Source organism: Ranitomeya imitator, chromosome 4, assembly GCF_032444005.1.
Source record: "Ranitomeya imitator isolate aRanImi1 chromosome 4, aRanImi1.pri, whole genome shotgun sequence".
NCBI lineage: Eukaryota > Metazoa > Chordata > Amphibia > Anura > Dendrobatidae > Ranitomeya > Ranitomeya imitator.
The window spans coordinates 202,651,112-202,665,816 of NC_091285.1; the positions used below are offsets into that span (position 1 = coordinate 202,651,112).

Genomic DNA, 14,705 nt, shown 5'->3' on the forward strand with positions numbered 1-14,705 from the left:
GGCGCTATATAAATAAAAATTATTATTATTATATTATTATCCATTGAAATGTTTGGTGTTTGTATCTATGTGCCCAGTAGGCAGTTCTACTAGTGACTGACAGCTAACTCTGCATGCAAAGTCATACAGGGGAGACTCTCAACCGCTGAATAGCACCGCACACTGGACTTATGCATACAATTTAAGGAATTTCAATGAATAAAAGGCACTTTTAACTTAAACGTATTCTGCAAAAAAAAAATAAATTATATACCGTATATATACATATATACATCCATATATATACACACATAATTGTCTGAGGGGTACTTCCGTCTGTCTGTCTGTCCTTCTGTCACGGATATTCATTGGTCGTGGCCGCTGTCTATCATGGAAATCCAAGTCGCTGATTGGTCGCCGCAAAACAGCCACGGACCAATCAGCGACGGGCACAGTCCGGAAGAAAATGGCCGCTCCATACTCCCCGCAGTCAGTGGCCGGCGCCCGCTCCCCGCAGTCACTGTCCCTGGCGCTCCGCTCCCCGCAGTCACTGTCCCCGGCGCTCCGCTCCCCATAGTCACTGTCCCCGGCGGTCCGCTCCCCGCACTGTGTCCCCGGCGCACCGCTCCCCGCACTGTGTCCCCGCTAACACAGGGTTAATGCCGGCGGTAACGCATTCTGTTACCGCCGCTATTAACCCTGTGTCCCCAACCTTTTACTATTGATGCTGCCTATGCGGCATCAATAGTAAAAAGAGGTCATGTTAAAAATAATTTAAAAAAAAAAAAAAAACCTGCTATACTCTCCCTCCTCTCCACGCTCCCGGGACCGCTCCATTGCAAGCGGCAGGTTCCGCTCCCATCCCAGGGCTGGTGCGGGACAAGGACCTGCCATGACGTCACGGTCGGTCATGTGACCGCAACGTCATCATAAGTCCTGCTCACCCCAGCCCTGGGACGGGAGCGCAAGCTAACGCTTTCAATGGAGCGATCCCGGGAGCGTGGAGAGGAGCGAGAAAGGCGGCGGAGGGCAAGTATAGCAGGACTTCAACGGACTATAGGTGAGTATATGTTTTTTTTTTTAAGTCTCTATACTACGTGCCTCTGTGCTGGGCAATATACTACGTGGCTCTGCTATATACTATGTGGCTGTGCAATATACTACGTGAGGATGCATATTCTAGAAAACCCGATGCGTTAGAATCGGGCCACATTATATATATATATATATATATATATATATATATATATATATATAATATATATATATATATATATATATATATATATATATATATATATATTATATATATATATATATATATATATATATATATATATATATATATATATATATATATATATATATATAATATATATATATAATATATATATATATATAATATATATATATATATAATATATATATATATATATATATATATATATATATATATATATATATATATATATATTATATTATATTATATTATATATATATATATATATATATATATATATTATATTATATATATATATTATATTATATAATATATATATATATATATATATATATATATATATATTATATAATATATATATATATATATATATATATAATATAATATAATATAATATATATATATATATAATATAATATAATATATATATATATATATATATATATATATATATATATATATATATATTATATATATATATATATTATATATATATATATATTATATATATATATATATATATTATATATATATATATATATATATATATATATATATATATATACCCATCTAATCAGCTCCTCATGCTCTATAACATTGTGCCTGGAGATCAGATGCCATTTGCAACAGGATAGGTGAAATTTAAGAGTAAGAAGCACTGAACATGAGCTCCTGAATTTCCATCACTTTATACCTTGTAATGAGTCAACTGTAAGACAAAACCTGGAAAAACTCAACTCCGTGGAACATAAAAGTGATCTGGACCGAACTGGACTTTACATTTTATGAAAAAAGGAAGAATTGGAGGATTTAAAGGACAAAACAAGAATCTCCTGGAGGACACAGACTGGAAGCAGCCGACATCATACATCTGACATCCTGATACCTGGACCTATAGAAGGTAGGAGAATTCTTTAACTACAACACAACCTATAGACTTGCTACAAATTAATCTTCTTAGAAACAAGGATTATAATTAACATATAACTACAAAATGGAAAACACAAATTTAGAACATGTAAATGAACAAAGCCCAGAGCCAGAGACACAGGAATGCTGGGGGCCAGATCAGGAGATAACACAGGGGGGCAATAAATCCAAGATGGACTACGTTAGAGAGAATCCAGAGACTCTTTATGCAGATTTCACAAAGAAAGAACCAAAAAGAAAAACCAATGTATTATTCTATACAGACCACCCCTCAGCTTGGCGCACTGCGCTGTGCAAACGATACAAACATGTATCTAAAACCAACGATAAAGGTGTCCAGCAGATTAAAATTACCAGCCAAGCAGAGGACACCAATGCGCTCACCATACTCCTATACAAAACTGGCACAGTCATGGCGCAGGGGACGGAGGAGATTCTGCAGCAATTTGAAAATTGTTTCTCCGATATCAAAGAGCAGGCACAAACCTATAAAGGACTACAAGCCCCAGCAGCTACCTCTAATGCTCACATAGGGATTCCCAGACAGAGCCGCCTAACCCCCGACACTTCACACCTCTCGCCTGATAACATCAGAGACTTCTTATCTCAACTAGAAAGAGACTTGGCCCAACTGAAATTAGCATGTGAAAGAAACTCACAAAGCAACGCAAATTACCAAGCAGCAAATGACACAGCCACACAGAAAATAAGGGCCGAAATGTGTGAAATGAAATATCAATACAAGGCAGCACTACAGGAAATGGGGGAGCTGAAAAAAGACAATGATCAACTCCGAAAGGAGATTAGAGAATTAAAAGCCCATAGCCCTGGACATCTGAACCAGCAGGGGGCAACGGGCACAAGTGAGAGAGCAGACAATATGGCCACCACTGAACCCCATCAGCAGCACCGTAGCCCACCCAAGACATCACAAAGTCCTGATACTGTCCTAATAATGGACTCAAATCCTGAAACCAGAGAGATGGAAGAGAGAACAGAACCAGCCACCAGCAAAGCCAGCACCACAGACCCTCGTCAGCAGCACCGTAGCCCACCCAAGACATCACAAAGTCCTGATACTGTCCTAATAATGGACTCAAATCCTGAAACCAGAGAGATGGAAGAGAGAACAGAACCAGCCACCAGCAAAGCCAGCACCACAGACCCTCGTCAGCAGCACCGTAGCCCACCCAAGACATCACAAAGTCCTGATATTGTCCTAATAATGGACTCAAATGGGAAGTACCTAAATACACAGCGGCTATTCCCAGGAAAACAGGTCCGTACAATCCGCTGTGCAAGTATTGAACAGGTGACAGAGGTCATCAGTAGACCACGGTTTACCAACCCAAAGCACATTATTATACACACGGGTACAAACAATCGGCCAGACCAGCAGATCGCAGAACAACTGATCAACCTGGCAAAGATGGCAAACCTAAAATTCCGGGACAGTAAAATCATTCTGTCATCGCTGCTTCCAAGAAAGGACATACCCAGGCAAACCACCCAAGCCATCAATGCAGAACTGACTGAAAAGATAAAGACTGTGCCAAACGTGACCCTGGCACAACACCTCTCCATAAACAACAGTCACCTGCACGATGATAAACACCTCAACAAACAAGGGGTCAGCCTCCTGGCCAAAGAGCTGAAGGACATCGTGCTAAACAGAGACCCCGGGCCTGGATTCAACAGTGGCCATAATCACACTGAAAGACCCCCGAGAACGATAAAGCAGAAAACCCCAAGGCTACCTCCTGGAGCTGGAAACAAAGCTCTTCACCCAGTGTCAGACCATCGGAGGTGGAGACCTCCGCCGAGGACACCACCAAGCCCACACAGATACATGCAGAGCAGAGATAGGGATGAGATAATAAACCTGCTCAATGCACTGCGCAGAATAATAATGTGACCGGATGGAACCAAGCACCACTATAAAACTGTCAGAAATCCAGTTTGTCCCACACAGCCATACTCATTACAAGGTATATACACACAAACCACACAGAAGAATGTCTTCACTTACAATCAGCAGCTGGAATATCCAGGGTCTCAACGCCTCAACCTTTGGATCTAAAACAAAGGACCCTGATTTTATACAAAGTATGAAAAATATAGACATTCAGATCCTCCTGGAAACATGGACCAGAGCCGAAAACGAATCCCTGGTGCCTATTGGATACAAGGAATTCTTGGTCCATGCCCAGAAAAATAAAAACATCAAACAGGGCCGGGGCTCAGGAGGAGTAGCGATCTGGTATAAAGAGGAGCTCCACCAGTACATCAAACCGGTGAAGAAAGGAGGCAGCCACATATGGATCAGAATCAGCAGCTCCATCCTCACCTGCCAGTCTGATGTCCACCTCTGTGCCACCTATATACCACCGCCAGAGTCCCCCTACTTCAATCCAGACTGCTTCGAAATCTTACAAAGAGAAGCCGCCCATTATCAGGCCCTGGGCAAAGTTCTCATCTTTGGAGACCTCAATGCAAGAACAGGGAGAGAGAGAGACTTCCTGACCACGGATGGAAACATCTACATACTTGGAGCAGAGAATGACGGCCAAGACCCTGTACACACTGAGAGAAACAGCTATGACAGTACAGTCAACAAAAGTGGCAGAAAGCTCCTGAACGTATGTAAAAGTTTAGGACTTCATATCCTTAATGGACGATGCAAGGGTGACTCCTTAGGAAGGTATACACTAAACTCCCATGTAGGGAGGAGTGTAGTTGATTACGCCATTACAGACATGAACCTGGCAGATGTCAGCGCCTTCATAGTCACCCCACAAACGCACCTGTCAGACCACAGCCAACTTCTTCTGTACATGAAATCTACAGAGAAACCATCCACTCAGAAGCCACAGCAGAGCGGCCTCTTCACCCGGCCTCCATCCTATAAATGGTCCAAAATATCGGCACTAAGATATAAAGAAGCTTCCAGAAGACCTGAAATACAGCGGATGCTCCACCACTTCTACAACCTTGAGTACATGCCAAACCCAGAGGGAGTGAACCAAGCAGCAAAGGACCTCAACAATATATTCTACGCAATGGCCAGACTGTCCGACCTTAAAAAAGTCGACTACAAGAGACCAAAAGAAACACAGGTCAATGGCTGGTTTGACAGAGAATGTAAAGCTGTACGGAAGACCCTGAGAACAGCCTCCAACAAGAAACACAGAGACCCCAACCACCTGGGTCTGAGGGAAGCCTATGACTCCATACAAAAGCAGTACAAAACCATCCTCAGGAGGAAGAAGCAGAGTTACATCTCTACGAAGCTCAATCAACTCCAAGACGCCCTCCAAGACCACTCCTTCTGGGAACTATGGAACCACATGGACACCAAAGACAAGAAAAACAACAACCATATCCAAAATGGCAACCTCTGGCTCCAATACTTCAGAGACCTCTATAAAGACATTCCAAAGGAAGGACTAAGCCAAGAACAGGAAAACATAATGGCGAAACTAAAAGCAATGGAGGAAAAAATCAAAAACTTCCAAAACCCGGTGGATACACCTATAACACTACAGGAAGTAACCGAGAGACTCTCCTCCATAAGAAGTAGAAAAGCCGGTGGCCTAGATGGAATCCTACCAGAAATGCTGAAGTACAGCCCACCAGAAATACAGGCTGCAATGGTTAAACTCTTCAATATTGTACTGAGTGCCGGCTACTTCCCTCGTACCTGGAACCAAGGCCTCATCACACCCATCCACAAGAGTGGGGACAGGTATGACCCAGCCAACTACAGAGGCATATGCGTCAGCAGCAACCTGGGAAAACTGTTCAACAGTATCCTGAACAAGAGGATCCTCACCTTCCTCACCGAGCACAACGTCCTCAACAAGAGCCAAGCAGGGTTCATGCCGAACCACCGCACCACTGACCACATCTATACTCTGCACAACCTCATTCAGAGACACATCTACAATACAAAGAATGGGAAGATATACGCCTGCTTTGTGGACTTTAAAAAGGCCTTTGATTCAGTGTGGCACCCGGGCTTATTCCTGAAACTGCTGGAGAGTGGAATAGGAGGAAAGACCTACGATGTCATCAAAAGCTCCTACACCGAGAGCAGCTGCAGCGTGAGTGTGAGCGGCAAAAGAACGGCTTTTTTCCAGCAGAGCCGCGGAGTAAGACAAGGCTGCAGCCTAAGCCCAACGCTCTTCAACATCTACATCAACGAGCTGGCTACCGCCCTGGAATCCTCCTCAGCACCAGGACTCACCCTCCACGACGCTCAGGTGAAATTCCTGCTGTATGCAGATGACCTGCTGCTGCTGTCACCAACCGAGAAAGGCCTCCAGGACAACCTGAAAATCCTAGAGAAATTCAGCTCCACCTGGGCCCTACCGGTCAACCTAAAGAAAACCAACACCATGGTGTTCCAGAGGAGAAAGAGAAGATCAGACCAACACCCATCATTTATCCTCAACAACTGCGACCTCACAGGAACGGACAAATATACCTACCTGGGCCTAGAGATTCACCGGTCAGGGAACTTCAAACAAGCCATAGAGACCCTGAAAGACAAGGCCTGCAAAACCTTCTATGCCATCCGAAGGACACTCTACCATCTGAAGCCACCAGTGAGGGTCTGGCTAAAAATCTTCGACTCCATCATCGCCCCAATCCTCCTGTATGGCAGCGAAGTCTGGGGTCCTCACACCTACCCAGACTGGTCAAAGTGGGACTCCAGTCCAACAGAAATATTCCACCTGGAATTCTGCAAGCACCTTCTCCAGGTCCATCGGAGCACCTCCAACAGTGCTTGTCGGGCCGAGCTGGGCAGATTCCCTCTACACCTGACAGTTCTAAAGAGGGCGCTGTCATTCCGGGCTCACCTGCATAGGAGCAATCCAAGCTCCCATCACCATAAAGCCCTGATACATGAAGGTGAAACAGAAAAACCAGAACCCCCGGAACAGCCCAGCCAAACCCAACCGGAGCAGAACACCAATCACAACAACCTGACAAAAGCCGGAATTAGGAAGATGGCAGATGAAGGCCAGGAGAGGTATGTCAGTGACTGGAAGAATGATATCATCAGCTCACAGAAACTGACCATGTACCGGAGCCTACAGAGAGACTACAGACTGGCCCCATATCTGGAGAAACTCCCGGACCCCAGAGACCGCCAGATCCTGAGCCGATATAGACTCAGTGCCCACACTCTGGCAATCGAATGTGGCCGACACAGGCAGAGCTACAAGCCCAGGGAGGAAAGACTGTGCCAACACTGTGACCAGGAGGCCATAGAGGACGAAACCCACTTCCTGCTACACTGCTCCAAATACTCAGCAGTGAGGGACACTCACTTCAGGAGACTCTCACATCTCTTCCCAGACTTCATCACCATGAAGGAGGAAGAGAAAACATATATCTTGCTGGGAGAAGAAGAGAGAGCGGTGGAGATAGCAGCGCGGTATGTGAGCGAATGCCATAGTCTGCGAGAAAGAGAACTATGATGCCATGGACTATAGCCCCCAACCTGGATCTGCCCCATCCACCTCCCCTATGCCATGGACTATAGCCCCCACAATGGACCTGCCCCATCCACCTCCCCTATGCCATGGACTATAGCCCCCAACCTGAACCTGCCCCATCCACCTCCCCTATGCCATGGACTATAGCCCCCAACCTGGATCTGCCCCATCCACCTCCCCTATGCCATGGACTATAGCCCCCAACCTGGATCTGCCCCATCCACCTCCCCCCACAGCTCCTACCCAACATCCCCTCAGTCCCTATCCCTATTGCCTCTATACACTTGCTTTGGCAAAACTGATGTGTATTTGGTCCTGCCAATAAAGCTTCTTTGAATCTTGAATCTTGAATCTATATATAGGAAGATGGCAGATGAAGGCCAGGAGAGGTATGTCAGTGACTGGAAGAATGATATCATCAGCTCACAGAAACTGACCATGTACCGGAGCCTACAGAGAGACTACAGACTGGCCCCATATCTGGAGAAACTCCCGGACCCCAGAGACCGCCAGATCCTGAGCCGATATAGACTCAGCGCCCACAGTCTGGCCATCGAATGTGGCCGACACAGGCAGAGCTACAAGCCCAGGGAGGAAAGACTGTGCCAACACTGTGACCAGGAGGCCATAGAGGACGAAACCCACTTCCTGCTACACTGCTCCAAATACTCAGCAGTGAGGGACACTCACTTCAGGAGACTCTCACATCTCTTCCCAGACTTCATCACCATGAAGGAGGAAGAGAAAACATATATCCTGCTGGGAGAAGAAGAGAGAGCGGTGGAGATAGCAGCGCGGTATGTGAGCGAATGTCATAGACTGCGAGAAAGAGAACTATGATGCCATGGACTATAGCCCCCCACAATGGATCTGCCCCATCCACCTCCCCTATGCCATGGACTATAGCCCCCAACCTGGACCTGCCCCATCCACCTCCAATATGCCATGGACTATAGCCCCCAAACTGGACCTGCCCCATCCACCTCCCCTATGCCATGGACTATAGCCCCCAACCTGGACCTGCCCCATCCACCTCCCCTATGCCATGGACTATAGGCCCCACAATGGATCTGCCCCATCCACCTCCCCTATGCCATGGACTATAGCTCCCAACCTGGATCTGCCCCATCCACCTCCCCTATGCCATGGACTATAGCCCCCAACCTGGATCTGCCCCATCCACCTCCCCTATGCCATGGACTATAGCCCCCACCCTGGATCTGCCCCATCCACCTCCCCTATGCCATGGACTATAGCCCCCACCCTGGATCTGCCCCATCCACCTCCCCTATGCCATGGACTATAGCCCCCACCCTGGATCTGCCCCATCCACCTCCCCTATGCCATGGACTATAGCCCCCACCCTGGATCTGCCCCATCCACCTCCCCTATGCCATGGACTATAGCCCCCACCCTGGATCTGCCCCATCCACCTCCCCTATGCCATGGACTATAGCCCCCACAATGGACCTGCCCCATCCACCTCCCCTATGCCATGGACTATAGCCCCCACCCTGGATCTGCCCCATCCACCTCCCCTATGCCATGGACTATAGCCCCCACAATGGATCTGCCCCATCCACCTCCCCTATGCCATGGACTATAGCCCCCACCCTGGATCTGCCCCATCCACCTCCCCTATGCCATGGACTATAGCCCCCACCCTGGATCTGCCCCATCCACCTCCCCTATGCCATGGACTATAGCTCCCAACCTGGATCTGCCCCATCCACCTCCCCTATGCCATGGACTATAGCCCCCACCCTGGATCTGCCCCATCCACCTCCCCTATGCCATGGACTATAGCCCCCACAATGGACCTGCCCCATCCACCTCCCCTATGCCATGGATTATAGCCCCCACCCTAGATCTGCCCCATCCACCTCCCCTACAGCTCCTACCCAACATCCCCACAGTCCCTATCCCTATTGCCTCTATACACTTGCTTTGGCAAAACTGATGTGTATTTGGTCCTGCCAATAAAGCTTCTTTGAATCTTGAATCTTGAATCTTGAATCATGTTGAAAATATTCAGTAGCATACCAGAATTATAACAAAGTATCAGAGTGGACTTACATCTAATTCAGGTAAGAGGTTTGCTCCTATTAAGTAGTATACAAACCATAGTGTCTACATGGAGGTTTGCATCACTTACCTTAAAACAACTAACCACCAGGTGAAAGTTCTGCCCTCTGGCTACTCCTGCTTTAGCATAATCTTTCAGCAAAAGGAAAAGCTGCTGAACCATTTGCTCCGTATTCTTATGGACAGATGGTAAAGGAAACTTCAAGATCCAGATGAGAGATTGCAAAGAACCTGTGATAACCTGCAGAGAAAGCATCAGATGTTGTATAAGCCAGAAAACAAACACAAAGCACACTTTAAAGCTGTATTGTTTTTTTCTTTTATTCATTCTGTCACAAGTCCCTAAAAAAAAAAAAAAAAAAAAAAAAATTATATACATATATATATATATATATATATATATATATATATATATATATATATATATATATATATTTATTTTTTTTTTTTTTTTTTTTTTTTTTTTTTGAGGGACTTGTGACAGAATGAATAAAAGAAATATATATATATAGTGAAGTTATAGCCATCTCAGTCAATGGGAGGTCCTGTTTTAGGTGAGGGAGGTGTGGGGTAAAAGGGGAGCGGACAGATGCGCCTATCAAAGATAATCATGATGACCGCACATTAGTTATTATGATGAGCAGGTCCTTGATAATACAGAGCAATGAGAATATCTTCAGGTCTCTGCTTCAGGGAAATAGTGCTGCGGAAAGACTAACTAAACATCATTACATTTCTTCTAAACGTTCTTTATGTCCAGAATTTTTACACCAATGTAATGGGGTCAGTAAGCCAAGGCCTTAATACCGAATACGGCTCATTTATTTTTTTACACTCTGACTCCAGATTTGAGTCCTTCATTAACGCCCCAACAACAAAGTTCAACAACAAATGCATACATTTAACAAAAGTGACACATAAAACTGAGAATTAGCTCTAGTTTTCAATTTACAAGTGTCAATCGTGGCCCGGCAATGTTAGGAGACTACTGCTCCAGACCTAGACTACAAACGGCAGGCCAAGAGCACGCACCCAACTTCAAATTGCAATAAATGTAGTTATTATGTACGTTGGCCCATTTAAAAAATCCCAAAAAATGTGTGTAAGGTTTTTTGCAAATTTTACCTTATAGCCATAACTTGTGCATTTCATGGCTCCACACCTATTTTAGAAACTAGAGCTAATGATTTAGTGACATGGTAATATTCGGTTTGCTCATAGAAATAACCTCATTTGAATGGATTTACAAAATTCAAGAAAATTTGTTGATCAGTGTAATTAGCAAACGTACTGTAGTAAAATAGTAACATCGCTGTACTACAGCGCTCTTTACAAACAGGAAAATATGATTAACGCTACGTGCACACTTTCAGGATTTTTAGCGGTTTTTTTTAAACATTTTTTCGGCCGTTTTCCCCCTAAAAAAACACTTACATAAGTATCCCAATATTTTTAATGCATTCCTGACGTGTGCACATAGCCTAATAGAGAATATATTTATATTACGGTTTCCAAACTTGTCTGAATTCATGAGTCAACAAATTAACCAACTTTTTTAAGCTTAAGTAGATACAATTTTATGCCCCATTTCCAACTTAACCCAAAACTAGCTCCAATTCCACAGTTGTGTTTTATGCACTGTGCTAAGAACATTGCCAAGGTTTCCAGATTAATCGTACACGTTATACATCTCTATAAGCTATAAGTGATATTTGAACGAATATCTGCACTTTTTCAAACATTTTTTAAAAGAGAATCAGTAGGATTTCAGCTATCCAAACTATTTATGCGCGTATGAAGCTTTTTCAAAGACAAGGCATCGAAAAGCTGTATCACTTTTTATGCAGTTCTTATGCCATTTTTTTCTTCAATATTACAAGGAAAACCCAATCCACAAAATGTTACAATCAACTTAATGTGGCCTGCAGAAATCCATGCACCTGGTGGTAATAACACCATTTGGCAAGGCTAGGTTCGCATTGCGTTAGGGCAATTCGTTTAGCGCATATGCTAGCGGATTGCGCTAACGCAATGTCCCAAAAGGGATGGTGTTTGGCGATCCCGCTAGCGCAGATACCCGACCTGCGCTAGCGAGGGACGGACCTCGGACGCTGCAAGCAGCGTCCGTGGTCCGTCCGAATCTAATGGGACATCGCTAGCGCGTGCCGAAAATGGCATGCGCTATTGATGCGCTAGAGATCCGTTCGCACATTGCCGTCAATGGGTGCGCTAACGGATCCGTTGCATGGCGTTAATTGCGACAATTTCGCCATGTAACGGAGTCAGCTAGCGCTAACCCATTAACGCAATGTGAACCTAGCCTTAAGAAAACTAATTTTCAGCCACAGAAATATCTAAGTGTGAATATATTTAGCTCCCTTTTATTTGCCTCATCTACGACATTCTGTATGTTACCAAGAACAGGAAGGGCAGGGAGTAGATTTAACTTTGAATGGAAAAGATGGAAATCACAGACGTGAAATTACTAACTTGTACATCCATCGCCTGCAGGCAGCCTATCAACATCTGAACAAATGGATCCAGCATTTCTAGGGCACGCTCCTCAGAGGAGTTCACTTTGGATCTTCTCAAGCTCAGGTGTAGAAGCTAAATCATAAGAGAAAATGCAAATATCGTCAAATTCAGACAAATACACTTACTAGCGCGAACACCAACACTATAATATATCTACATGTAACAAGATATCTGGTTTTCTGTAAACATTAATAAAACAAAGCTTAGACGTATTTCTGACTAATTAGACATTATAAATACCTGTCTGTGTCGGACAAGTGGCCTGTCCTGAGGAAGGAGCTTATTGTACTTTGAAATGCGCAGATAATAAAGCACATTCCTTTATCCTGGATCCTGATGGTTTTTCTGGATTATCCATTGGTGTTCATGCCAGTGCAGACATTAAACCCCTTTTTTAGTTGCTATTTTAATATGCCTTTAATGTCTCACATGGTAAGAACCCTTTAAAGTTATTGAACATTTAGGAGTAGTAAATCCAACAAGGAGGTCACCCAAAAAAGGTAATAATTAAGTCGAACATCGATCAGACACCTCCAAAAAAATAGTGAAAAAAAAAATGGGAAAATCAAGCAACCGCAAGTGTCAGAAAACATCACATTTATTACTAGATATAAAACATGAAAAGGAAAAATTTTAAAAACATGATAACGGTCGACGTGTTTCGAACTACACTAGCGATTGCTGGATTTTCCCATTTCTTCCCAGTTCATATATACAGGAAACCAGTCTGAAGTCTCCGTGCACCGCACCCCTATTCTAGGAATTTCTCAACCCGGTGAGCTGATGGTAGCTCCATTGTGTTTTTCTCCCTCCAAAAAATGGCTACTAATAGTTCTATGAATAAATAGAAGTATACGATAATATACATTTATAGCAATACCTAGAGAAATATTAAAGATTAACATATTAAAACTAACCTTCAGCCCCGTGTCTACAAGAATGTTCATGTTGGTCTTGGTGCTAACAGCAGCTTTTACACCACCACGTGGAGGAGGACGCTGGATTAACAAACAGCTCTTTGGTTGAAGGCGAGGATCTGGGGGCGGCATTTCTTTTTTTTTAATCCTGAAATTATAGCCCATACAATTTTAATAAAAAAGAAAAACAAGTTATATATAACACAATATTCATATTGGTGTCAATTCTTGCCCAGTGCGTATTGACGGTATCCTGCTACAACAAGTCTATATATCTAGATTGAGGAAGAAAGTCTCCATTGACGTAATGGCCCATTAAAACATAATATATTAGACATTATACATATACTATCATGGTATTGATTGAAATACCCAATAAACATAACATTTGTTCTACACCCCCATTATTTCTCATAAAAGTTATGAGACTAAAAAGGGGAAAAAAATATTGCAATCTTTAGTATTGTAAGTACACATGCTTAGGTATACGCATAACCTGTGTCATGATGTCAGAAAAAGAATAAAACTTACTTTTCTACATCGGTTATGAGTGGAAGGTTTTCACTGATGAGGCCATAACTGAGCAGAAGGATGGACTGCGCGTTCATGTCTTCATTGGCTATCAAACCAAAAACTATTCTACGGAAAGCTTCAGCCACTTTACGAGACAGTTTTAAACTTGTAGTTTCCACCAATATCTATATATTAGGATCATTAAAAAAAATATCCAATAAATACAGAAATGCAAATATTTCATCAGCATATAGTGGGCCATCAGTTAATGAACTACTACTCTCAGAATTCTATCAACTACACTCACACTTCTCTTACCTCTTTCAACGGAAGGATCAACTTTATAACATGCTCCTTTCCAACAAACTGTGCAAGAAATTCATAAGAGTCATAACTCTTGCTGCTTCTGGCTTCCATGAGCTTAGACACTATTCCTTTGACTTCTTTTTCCTCCGCAATGGCCCCAAAAAGTTCATGATTAAATATCTTCATAAAACAGGAAAAAAAAACAAATAAAAACACTTTTTATTGTGCTAGAAAAGAAAGGCTTTATATCAGTAAGGGAGAGGGCTCAATACATAATAGGAAACATGATTTAAAACTAGTGATGAGCGAACGTGCTGGGTTGCTCGGATAAAGCAATGTCGGGTGCTAACCGAGTGTCTTTGACATGCTCGAATAATATATTCAAGTCCCCGTGACTGTTAGACCGCCAAAACACATGCAGGGATTTCCTGTTTGTTAGGCAATCGTGCATGTGTTGTGCCTGTATCATCCGCAAGACATACAGCCGCCGGGACTCAAACATATATTCGATCACGCCGAGCATGCTCAAATAACACCTTATCCAAGCACATTCGCTCATCACAAAAGACAAAAATTACATAAATAGTATGTGTATGCAGATGAAAATTTTAATTTTAATCACATTCAAATTGAAAAATATATACAGCACATGCAAAAGTTATAGGCAGGTGTGGAAAACATGCTTTAAAGTAAGGA

At 43.4% G+C, this 14,705-nt stretch overlaps 1 protein-coding gene across 1 annotated transcript in view; it reads right to left on the reverse strand.

The window, feature by feature from the left end:
- UTP20 (UTP20 small subunit processome component) overlaps positions 1-14,705 on the reverse strand; it is a 183,391-nt gene that overhangs the window by 15,654 nt on the left and 153,032 nt on the right. Inside the window, exons 45-49 of the mRNA XM_069764293.1 lie at positions 14,022-14,189; positions 13,722-13,888; positions 13,191-13,338; positions 12,229-12,345; positions 9,809-9,979 (exon numbers count right to left, since the gene is read on the reverse strand). Coding sequence (XP_069620394.1) covers positions 9,809-9,979; positions 12,229-12,345; positions 13,191-13,338; positions 13,722-13,888; positions 14,022-14,189 — 771 coding nt within the window. The remainder of the gene's footprint in view (positions 1-9,808; positions 9,980-12,228; positions 12,346-13,190; positions 13,339-13,721; positions 13,889-14,021; positions 14,190-14,705) is intronic.